Here is a 12362-nt window from a genome sequence, read left to right as displayed (position 1 = left end):
TTAAATCTAACCTAGCTAGTAGTGCGTATGGCAAATCTATCGCTTGCAGGCCATTGCATTTTGACAGTTGCCAAAATACCCGAACAGTGCCTACATCTGGTTGGATGCAGACACTGTTCATCAAACCATTTTACATCTTTTCTCACCATTGGGGTGGCTATGTCTACAGTGCGGTCTGTTTCTGTTGTACGTGTGTAGTGAGTGACACACGCCCAAAAAATAAAGTTGCCAGCTTCTCAATGAGAGCATATTTACATCTGATAACGGGATTTTGTATTCCTCTGGCTGATATGAGTCTGTTATATTCTGCCACTTGTATTTGCAGTTTTGTCTTTTTCCTTCGTTGGGTGGTTTTGTCTGCGTTGTCCATTGTTTGGTTTCTGTATTTACTGTACATATTTGTTTGATTCTTGGAGATGTATGCAGAGCTTGCAGGTGTATTATTTGCCTTGAACTCTTGCAGTTCACCAATAACTTCATAAGAATATTATGGAAGATTGTGATCTCGTTGACCAGTCCAGGATGCTCCGGAGGGGGGAAGGTCATAGTTAAAGCGTAGTTCCAGTCCCCCAAATCTTTTTTGTTTTAAAGACGGCTCTGGAATTGTCATAACATGTAGATGACCATTTCTAACATGTCCCATATTTTTTGCACTTTTGCTTTAAAAATAGTTTGTTACTCACTGATCTCGGAAGCAGGCAGGTTCCATTTTAGTCGTGGGCATCTGAAGCCCTCCTGTGTTAATTTCCTGGATTCCTCCGCAGCTGGCTACCCAGCATGCACCTCTAGATCCCACGCATTATTTCCTTAGCATCGCTTTGCTGAACTCAGGCAGCGGTGGTGTGACGGGAGGAGGCGGGCTGTTGGAATGTTTCGCTCGCCCCCCTCCTCCCATTCTCCTGTCAGCAGAGAAGAGAGCGGCTCTCTCATTGGGTTCGTCGCCCAGCTTCCTGCCGACTTTTTCTTCCCTATTGCCCACAGTGGAGGGACAATCACAACAGGAGCATTGTGGGACATTTAGTCCCAGAAGATCTGCGGCCCCATTGTTCTCCGCAGGGAGGAGACTACAGCTCCCAGCATGCACTCAGCTGGGCTAACTTCCATTCACGCCATTTCCTAGCTAAAAATAATGCGAGATTTCGGCAGTAGGCGATTCTCAGATTCTCAAGGACTTTTGGATACATGATGCTGCTTTCCCAGGAACCATTGCGAATCGCCTAGTGATGTAAACTCCTAAGAGGAAGTCATGGAGAAATAATAAAAAAGGTATCTACGAGCAAAAAAAATAAAAAAAAATGCCCATTGTGAAACGTATGAGCTAAGGGCATGCAGCACAGACCAAATAAAAAAAAAATGGGTTGAACTCCGCTTTTAATGTGCCTTTTTTTTTTTTTTTTACAGGAAATGTCAAGATTTGTTTGTAGCTTCAGTGAATGAGACTACATGTCTAGATCTTATCTTATTCTGGAATGCAGTTTTTACTAAAGACAACCTTGGTTTCTGCATAGTTTCATCTTTTTGCTCAGTTTGAATTGTTTGGGTTTGCAATGAATTAATTTTGATCTAGTTTACTAAAGCAAGATTCCAGTCAAACCATTAACGCGTATCTAAATTCAAGAACAAATATAAAATATTGCAGATTACTGATCTTTAGATGTTGTTGTGGCATTTGTTCAGCTTTTATTTATTTTTTCCCTCTTTCACCTGCTGATCTTGCAGGAACACAGTTCCTGTTCCAAGGTGACACTTGCTCACTGTGATGTATCCATAGAGCAGCAGCATTGTCACCCTAGGAGAAGACATGCTTTACTATTGTGCAACACAGTCTTCTCTCCTCATTTGTTTTAGGAACTTAAAGCGGAGGTCCACATAAAGTGAACCTCCGCTTTTTGCAACCCCCCCCCCTCCAGTGTCACATTTGACACCTTTCAGGGGGGTGCAGATGCCTGTATAATACAGGTATTTGCACCCACTTCCGGGTATAGACTACCCCGGGAGTCGCGCCCCCGCTGTCTTCTGGGAAACACGCTGGCCGCAGGAGACAGTGGGGACCAGTGAGGATGGGCTGCGCCACTCGCGCAGTAGGGAACCAGGCAGTGAAGCCACAACGCTTCACTTCCCGATTCCCTCAGAGGATGGCGGTGTAGGCAACCGAGAGATGAGCGATTGCTCGGCCTTGGCTGCCGACATCGTAGGCACGCTGGACAGGCAAGTGTCCATTTTCTAAAATTCAGCAGCTGCAGTATTTGTAGCTGCTGGCTTTTTAAAAAAAAAAAAAAATTGGACTGGACCTCCGCGTTTAAAGAACGCCGACAATTTACACAGCACTGTACATATATATTGTACGTTCACATCAGTCCCTTCCCTCAAGGAGCTTCCAATCTAAGGTCCCTAACTCACAATCGTACATACACATACTAGGGCTAATTTAGACAGGAGCCAATTGCCTACCAGCATGTTTTTGGAGTGTGGGAGGAAACTGCAGTATCTGGCGGAAACCCATGCTCATCTCCATAATATGACAGGGAAGGTGTTCTCTAGTTCAGAGAACTATTCTAATTCACAGCAGTCAACACAGTCGGGAAGCACATGAATTTATGAGCTCACTAAATTTCTTGCAGGTTCGAAAGGTATTTTTTTATTGTTGGATATGCATATCAACAAGGTTCCTCCGTGTGCTGTTTGTACTAAAAATATAATTGCGACTAATGTAATTTTTGGAGACGTTTGGTTACTTATTTAAATATGCCAGTTTGCATAAACGTGCTACTGAGTTCCGCTTTAAAGTAGTCGGTTTCTATTTATAAAAATAACTGCATTTAGCCCAGTTACCTGATTCTACAATGTGTTAATTTTTTTCTCTTTCCATTATCTTGGTTGGCTCTATTGGTGTCATTGGCAGAAGTTTTGTGACTAGCTTTCTTTAGTCATACTTAAAAGGCGGTGGCAGGGGATGCCCCCCTTTTCCCACTGCTGCCTTTTCCAGCCCTTCCCGCCTGATCAGGGAGCCTGGTAAGGATGCAACTGGTAGCGTCTAGCGCTGGGCATACAGTGAGGGGAACTGATGATGTTCCTCCCACTGTGTGATGTCAGAAACTGGAAGCGAATAGATTTTTGCCACTTCTGGTTTCAGTCTCATGTAAATAAACCATTACTGGCTTCGGAAAGCATTAGATCAAACCTGTCTTGGTTTGATCTGATGCTTTGGAAGCCAGAGGGGAGAGATCTGATGTCCAATAGACCCCAGATCTTTCCATAATAAGGACCTGTCAAGGCCCATGACATCACATGTCACAAGGATTGTTGTTGATGCCTTGTGATGGCAATAAAGTTTAAAAAAAGAAAAGAAAAAAGGTACATTGTTTTTTTAAAAAAAAACAACAAAAACCCAACATTTTTGGTATCCATTCTTTATTTTAAAGATTATAGCAAAGCACTTTCAATTGAATATTTCAATTACAGTTCAGAGCTACTGTGATAAGAGTGCATATAAACAAGGTCACTCAAAAGTATGTTGCTTTTAATCCCAAAAATATGACTACTGTAATTTTCTGAGAAGTTTGGTTACAATTTACTTTTTGCCAAATTACATAAACATACTGGTAAGTTCTGCTTGAAAGTAGTACGTTTCTATTTACAGAAATAAACTAACATCACGTACCATATTTTATATTTTACCAAACAATTGGGTATTATGTTTTTGTGCATTAAAATAAATTAATGTGTATTTATTTTTCTTTTATTGTGTTCGAAAAACCGCTACCTAAATATCATGCAACATTTTGCTTCACCCACCATTTTATTCTTGCTTTGTGGGTTCTATTTTTTATTTTATTTTTTACATGTAGGGTTAGGAATGTCAGAATTGGCACAGACCTAGAAGTGGATAAAGTGGGTGTTTATGGAGGTAATTGAAGCTGGTCGTTCTTAGAATCATATTTGTATGTAAATCCACTTAGACTAAGGCAGGGCTAGCAAACGGCACTTTATCTTACTGTGGTTTCTAGTATAATGATTGAAGGAGGTTATTTTTGAGTGTAGTTGGGATTTTGCTCACAATGATGTGTAGGAAGCTGCTGTCTAGTGCAATTATGATGAGTTTTTGTTTCTAGACATGCAGAAACCCATTTCCTGGAGAACAAGACACTTCAGTGTCCATTTTCCCTCTTTCGAGAACCTGAGGTCACATATTTCTGATACAGTTAGTCAGATTTACTGGGTCTGAAAGCTCAAAATCTAATTTTCAATGAACTCCAGCAGCCGTTTATGTCCAGACATCGTGGAAGCTAAGACTTCCAGTCTAACAATTCTATAGAATGTCTCTTTCCCAGACTGAGCGCACACACAAGAAAAAAAAAAAAAAGTAATGAATTCCTCTGATAAATTAGGAGCATGAATGGAGGTCAGAGTTATTCTACTTTTATCCTCTTCTTGTCTTAGCACCTTCAAGAAAAGGAAATTAAAGCTGGCATTTTGGAGACAAATCTTGTTTTTCCTACCCTGAGTCACAGAGCGGTAGATTCAGCAATTGCACATGCTGCCTTGAGAATAATGGGTTGACACTTGCTCACACATTCCTTGTTGCATCTGAACAATAGTTTAGAGCATGCTAGCTCGATCTTTTAGTACTCTCCGAACAGCAGACTGATAAATGTCAAGTTCATCCAAAACGGATATTTCTATTTTCAGTGATGACTGAAATATAAAGCGAAAAACGCACTGAATAGGTAATGAAACCATGTCAGTAGTGTAGGACTTTTTGTGGTGTTTCGTGTCAGAAGTAGGTGAGCTAATAATGTAACATAGACACATATATAGAAAAGTATCAAAATTTAATATAAATACACGAAAACAAAATGAATAAAAAATACAACGACAGAAATCATTGATTGCCCTGTTGCAGATAAGATGTGACAATAATTAGATGAGTAGAGGGCAGGTCGCCGACATGTTTCGCACTACGCGTCTTCTGGGCGCCGCACACATCTATGACATACTCTTATCGATAACTGTGGAATGTCAAATAACGCCAGTGGATACACACGGAGCAGGACTAAGGGAAGGTGGAAAAATACACCGGGCACAAGCGTGTCTGGGCAACAACTTCACCCCCTATTGTTGTGGTTAAGCAACGCTTAGATTCCTATATGACCATAGTGATGGATACAGAGAGGTTATGACGAAGCAGAGGCTCCTGTAGTGCCTGGTGTGGCATACATATGGAAGTCACACACCTATTGCAATGTGCAGATTAAGCGTCCTCTCTGGTGGTGAGGTTCTGTCACCAGGTTCCTGGCGTGTGAACCTGGTGACAGAACCTCACCACCAGAGAGGACGCTTAACCTGCACATTGCAATAGGTGTGTGACTTCCATATGTATGCCACACCAGGCACTACAGGAGCCTCTGCTTCGTCATAACCTCTCTGTATCCATCACTATGGTCATATAGGAATCTAAGCGTTGCTTAACCACAACAATAGGGGGTGAAGTTGTTGCCCAGACACGCTTGTGCCCGGTGTATTTTTCCACCTTCCCTTAGTCCTGCTCCGTGTGTATCCACTGGCGTTATTTGACATTCCACAGTTATCGATAAGAGTATGTCATAGATGTGTGCGGCGCCCAGAAGACGCGTAGTGCGAAACATGTCGGCGACCTGCCCTCTACTCATCTAATTATTGTCACATCTTATCTGCAACAGGGCAATCAATGATTTCTGTCGTTGTATTTTTTATTCATTTTGTTTTCGTGTATTTATATTAAATTTTGATACTTTTCTATATATGTGTCTATGTTACATTATTAGCTCACCTACTTCTGACACGAAACACCACAAAAAGTCCTACACTACTGACATGGTTTCATTACCTATTCAGTGCTTTTTTCGCTTTATATTTTAACCATTAAGGACTGGTGTAGTACTGTCAGTGTTGGAAACCAACCACACAAACTCTTTGAAATTTTCAGTGATGACTGGTTAACCTAGCAGCAGGCTGCTTATATTTCTCGCCGATTCCAGCAGAAAGATTATTTTCAACCCTCTATGCCTCCCTACAACCTTTTATAAAGTCGAGCAATATGATTTTAAATCTGCTACTTTTGTAAAATAAATGAGAAACCCATCAAAGAGTGAAACCCTCTAAAACTAATCATGGTAAGTGGAGCTTCAGTTTCTGATACGGTCTAGTGATTGAAGACGTAAGCGACATAACAAGTGGGTGGTTTAATTTCCCTATAAAGCATCTTAAAATGTGATATCCTACTATTTACCACTCTGACCAGATTACAATTATTCATCGGTGTGGGATGTAAGCATTTATCAAATATTCAGCATTAAACCTAATAAAGGCAGTCCCCAATTTACGAACACCCGAGTTACAAACGACTCCTACTTACGAACGGCCTTAAATGCCGGCCACTTGTGCCCCATGCTGGTCCTGGATACCTCCAAACACCTCTGGACACAACCCACACTGCATGGTCAGAAGAGCCCCAGATAACAAAACAAGCGCCCGGAACATCCCACATCCATGCACAGGTGTAAGTTACACTTACAAATGCAGTGTTCTGACTTACAAACAAATTCCACTTATGAACAAACTGCCTGTATTGAGCTTTTCTTTAAATGGGAAAAAATGGCGTTTAATACTAATGTGTCTTTTTGTTTCAACTAATTTTTTTTTTTTTAACGATAGATCCACTATACGGAGTTCATAATCTTTCGCTTTCTTTATTTTGCAGTTGGTAATGACAAAAGATGAAATGCCATGTTATTGATGATCTGAGTGCCGTTGTCTAAAAAAAATTCTTGACAGTAAATTAAATATTGTGCTTGCAATTGCATTTTAACAGTATTCATGGTCTTTGCCTGTCAGTCAGAGTAAATATTCTTTGTTCACTTACAGATCCAGACTCTGAGGAAGAAGCGGCCATTAAATCTGCACAAGAACGAGCTGATATAGTTGCCAAATATGACAAGGTGAGTTTTTTTTTTCCTGTTTAGTACCTTATCAGACTGATGCTGCATCTGTCCCTCGGCGTCTCTGCACTGATAACCGAGCCACCGAACACTGCCGATAGCTCAGTTCTCATTTCTCCCCAAGAAGAGCGAAGCTTACTGTCGGTCAGCACCGCTTCTGCTCTACTTCTCAGCGCTCATTGGAGCGCTGAACCGTGGAGGGGCCATCGCAGCGGCTCGCTGAGACTGCCATCAATCGAGGCAGCTTGCGGATCCCGACTTGAAAGTCGTGATGACGCGCTGCCCCAGCTGATGGCAGTGACGTCAGCTGAGTGTGGACTTCAGACCGCTCTGCTGAAAACGGGTCATAGGAGTGCAAAACAAATTTGCACTCCTGTGACCCAGAGGAGAAGCTCAGCATAAAAACCATAGGCTTCTCCTTTTAAAGAAACGCTTAGCTCAGCTAGGAATGATTTTCATTTGAAGTCTCTTTGTCACAAAACAAAAACCGCTTTTATGAAAAAAAATGTTGGTGCCCTAGTGGCTCCAATAGAAAACCGAATAATAGTGGCACCACAGACATGCTCCAAAAGGTAAAAATATTCAAATCTTTATTACAGTATATCATCCATAAAAATGGGTTAAAAGCACAATCACAGCTAGAACAGTATACATTGGACTTGGCAACAATGGAGGAAAATTACCTTGATTTTATATACATGAGCAAATTATTTGATTTTCTTCACGGATGCTCTTATGTAGGCACAAGGATGTTCAAACTGTGTCAGATGATGTAATTGGCCACAAAAAGATAAGAATAAAGTTGAGATGCAAAGCTGTCTCTCGGTAGACACCATACAGGGCTTGGTGGGCCCAACTGTGGCTGCCTAAGGCTGGAATCCAATGACCCCCGATGGTCAGGAAAACACCAATAAAAAAATTGGCTTGATGGAATATCCATGCAGATGAGTAAGGGCTTAAGCCGGTATGGGCAAACGTGATGAAGTTGACTGCTGGCTATAAATGTCTTGTAGCAAGGTAACCATAAGTCAGCAGACAAAATCAAGCAGCTAAACTGACACCCGAGGTGACTCCAATAGGCATACACACCTTATCTTGTCAAATTTGTTTATATGAATATATGGTAATTGTTTATATGAATATATGGTAATAATGATTTGTAGTTCCAGCCTAAACTAAAGATAGTCTAACTGAAACGATTTTATCATTGATCAAAAGATTACATTGTATAAGAAAGGATAAAACCAACCTATAGACCTGGTTAAAAGATGACCTCAGAGTCTAAAATCTTATACTACATATTGGAACTATGTGTCTTTTAGTATAATGATAACCAAGGAAATAACAATTCTGCTACCAGAACTATATAAAGAGTAAATTAGAAGAGGTTTTAGTAGGGAGGCATTAAAATTTGAAGGCAAAACGTGAGTCACCCAAGGACTCCATAGATTCTCAAAGTTGGATATTTTATCTTGAGTTATAGCCTCTGTTTTGGCATGGATCATTGCTTTATTGATTCTATGTTTGGTTTCAGCAATTCAGGATGGGGATTTCCAAGCTTTAGCAATTGTTTGTTTTGTTGCTGTAGTGATCTGTAAAATTAGTTTAAATTGGCAGTACAAAAGTGGCCAGTTTTAATTTTTAAGAGTGCCATTGTATGATCAGGATTGATTGGGATTTCAAATGATGTTGAAATCATGGAGATGTGACCCTAGATCGCCACAAAAACAAGATGGAGACTAATTTGGAGCATATTTCGCAATTCTGACAGGGACCAAATACCACTGCGTGAGTACTTTATAATTTGTTTCTAAGGCAGCTATATTTTGTGAGGATGTCTTGGTTTCGATCCAAATCCTATCCCAATCAGCTTCTTTCAACGCAAACCCAAGATCCATCTCTCACTTACAAACGATGTGGGTCTGAGTTAGGTTTAGTAATAAGATTGTAAAGAGTTGAAATGAGTCCCTAAGGATGTGGGTCTCGTTTAAATATATTTTCAAAGCACATTCATTTATCTAAATTCATTCTTCCTTGTATATAGGGCATGACTTTTTTTTTTTTAATATGAAGATGTCAAAAGAGCTCTGAATTGGGAAGTTTGGAACTTTTAAATAAATCGGGGAAAGTGTTAAATGAGGTAGGGGATGTTGGCGCACAGAGTTAAATTAGATTAGTGGAGGTCCATGCTTTAAAAGATATGGGGGAAGACCATGTAGGATAGAAAAGTGGATTTTTAAGAAATTATAAGCGGTATATGGGGAGATTGTAGTCCATTTACAAATTTATCACAAATGGCAAGTGTATGTTTACCCTGAATGTTTGTGCTTCATCTAGTGGTTTATACGTTGTTCTACTTTTAGGGTTTGTATTGAATGGTTATAAAATGTATTTTAGTGAGTAGCAAAGAAATTATGTTGAAAGGTTCCTGGTTTTGTTTCTGAAACGTTAGGGCCGAGAAGGTGCAACGATCGAACCTTGGGAGGATGCTGATTATCTCGTCTACAAGGTCACAGACAGATTTGGCTTTTTGCAGTAAGTACATTTCTTAATTTCTTAAGTTTCTTAGATGTGATGGAGAATTTGGGTGATTTGTTCTGCATACTATTAACATGTAAGACCTGAGTGCTGAGATAATAGACAATGCTTGGTTGCTTTTCGGTAATTTTAATCTTGTTTACTTTAGAGCAGGGATCCTCAAGCTACGGCCCTCCAGCTGTTGCGGAACTGCAAGTCCCATGAGGCATTGTAAAACTTTGACATTCACAGACATGACTTGGCATGATGGGAATTGTAGTTCCTGAACAACTGGAGGGCCATAGTTGAAGACCCCTGCTTTAGAGGATGTTTTACTCCTTTTTTCAGCCTGACAGCCTGTTATGTAGGCTGTCCTTCCAGGAGAGTCACCGGTGCTGAATAGATGATGTTCAATTAGACTCTATTGAAATAGTTTTCCTTTAGACAGAACAGACCTCTAAGCCCGGTTCACACTGATGCAAGTTCATTACGAATTTGATGCGTCAAAAACATTCTAAATTCTCATGTCATCCATAAAGTCATTGTTTTCAATGACTGTCGTTCACATATATGCGTTGCGATTCCTATACGGATGCGATAAAAAAAAAAGGGTCTTGTGCAAGTTTACGGCGTTGTGAATTCCTGAAAATCGCAGTAAATTTGCATCTCACACAGAACAAAAAAACTTAACAAATTTGCAGCGCATCAGTGTGAACCAAGCCTAACTTAGCGTGGTTGTTTACTTTTTTATTTTTTATGGTGTTCATTTATTAGATTTTCAAACAGTTTGTTTTGTCTTCAAAGCACAGCAAGAGTGCTGGTTTCCCACAGTTCATTTTTGCACATCGAGCACCTTGTAGGCTTTCTTTTAATAAGAAAAAATTATAATAAAAAAAAAATGTTCCCCAAGCACTACAGGTGAAAGATTACAAATGTTTTTCTATTTCACACATTTTGTGAGAACAGATTAACTTTCTTTTTCTTCCTCATCCATTAAAGGACTCAGGAAGTCTTAACCTTTGTGTAATACTACTGCCTACACAAAAAAATGGATATTGGCAAATGAAAAAAAAAAAAATGTAGCCCAGCCCAGGATAACCATTCCACTACCAGCATGCCACAGTGTTGTGCTAGTATCTTAAGAGAATAGGTGGCTTTTCTGCAGCTGCTCTGTATTAGACCAAGTTTATTTTTTATTTTATTTTTTTCTTCAATCAAGATTCTTTATATAAATCACTACTTTGTCTCTGAAACTTTTTGGCAAGTTCGTCCTCCCGACTCCCATTCACCCTCAAGGTCTGGCACTCAGTCTGACAAATTTTCAGAGAAGCCTTCCTCTTTATGAAGGGTTGTGCCCACACTTTCTAGAGTTGGTTGATATTTGTTAACCTTTGTTGATACTTGAAAAGTTTGCATCTCAGACGCTTGTGTGAAGGAGCTGGTTTAATCTGGAGTTTCCCACTCTTCCCCTTCCTCAGTTTCTCATTTCCATCCTTCCTGGGTCACTGCACAGATTAGCATATCTCCAATGAGCAATCTGTTTTTCTGGACCAAGTTGTCATTACACCAGTTCATTTAACAGCATGCTTCTAGAGGTTTTACTCTCATCTGTGCACTGTTCTTAAGCCCAAAAGGGGCATTCACCCATTTCTGGATCTCCAAAGCTATTAATGTGTTTGAGTCCAAAAACTATGCATGGAATCTACTAGATCTGTTGTCGCCTCCCTCCGCCAGGGAGATTGCAGTGGAGCATGCTTATTATACTGTGGAAACTAAGAGGTTAATTCTGCGCATTGTGCAAAAAAGCTGTTTGATCCTCTCTTCTCTAAACCTCCCCTTCTTCTACAGTCCCTGTAACGGCACCCCAAATACGAAAGGGGTTAAAGCCGATTAGGATCTTCCCTTTCCGAACACAAGGCAGCTACCGACACACCACAGTCAGGTGAATGAGACCCATAAGAATAATTCCCCCCATTTAACGAGACACAGCTCTGTTTGAGGTTCAAGCAGGAATGACACTTTATTGAGAAATACAGGCTCTTATATACAATTTAGGTTATTGCAAGAACCACAGGAGATATGACCCGGATCCACCCACAACATCACACTGGTTACAGAACGAGCCCCAATACACATTATTCCCTTAGCAGACAGCAGGTGAGCTAATTAACTACAGCTGATGACTAATATGCATGACCTTTGTTTCCCAGCCTGGCTGTGTGCTAACTTACAATACACATTATCATAAATACACCTTCACACAATTACAGGGTCAATTAGCCCAATCCACAAAGAAGATCTTTAGAAGTTAGTCTGGATTCAATTTACATTACACAGGTAGCCAGGTGGTTGGAGGTGATGACATTGACATCTTTCAATTAACTTGTTAAGTTCAGAATTAACAAACAGTAATTGGGTCTTTTCAGATATCCTGGAATATATTGTGGATAATTTCTCAGTCATCTTATGCCCCTAGTGGACATAGGATGATTTTAGACATAAGAGGGTCCGGGGAAGCTGAAACAAGGGTGTATCATACTTTTCAAGAGCTTCTGGGTTCCACGGGCCCTCCCGTTACAGTCCCCAATCCATCTTCTGATAAAACAGGTCCTTGGGGGCATTTTGCACATGCTCAGTTTGGTTTGTATTGCTAGAGTTTTTTTTTTTTTCTTGGGAGAGAGGGTGCATGTGATTGACACGGGGCCAATCAGCACTGTCCAGACAGAGGGTCAGGGTTTTGCAGCCTCATAGGACAGTCAGAAGAGAATAAAAAAATCTCCCTACAAGCTTTAACAAGTCACTGATAGAAGTCGGAAGACTTCTATAGACTGCTGATGTGAAAAGATATTTAGTCGTTTATATTTCCAT

At 40.4% G+C, this 12362-nt stretch overlaps 1 protein-coding gene across 2 annotated transcripts in view; it reads left to right on the top strand.

Annotated features, from left to right (window-relative positions):
• USP6NL (USP6 N-terminal like) overlaps positions 1–12362 on the top strand; it is a 252946-nt gene that overhangs the window by 87173 nt on the left and 153411 nt on the right. For both annotated transcript variants that reach the window (XM_040343385.1, XM_040343384.1), the window contains exons 2-3: positions 6904–6977; positions 9430–9512. In XM_040343385.1, the coding sequence (XP_040199319.1) occupies positions 6904–6977; positions 9430–9512 (157 nt within the window). The remainder of the gene's footprint in view (positions 1–6903; positions 6978–9429; positions 9513–12362) is intronic.

Source organism: Rana temporaria, chromosome 3, assembly GCF_905171775.1.
Source record: "Rana temporaria chromosome 3, aRanTem1.1, whole genome shotgun sequence".
In the NCBI taxonomy this organism is placed as follows: Eukaryota; Metazoa; Chordata; class Amphibia; order Anura; family Ranidae; genus Rana; species Rana temporaria.
Note: the sequence above shows the minus strand (reverse complement) of the source record. Positions and strands in the feature narration are given on the sequence as shown.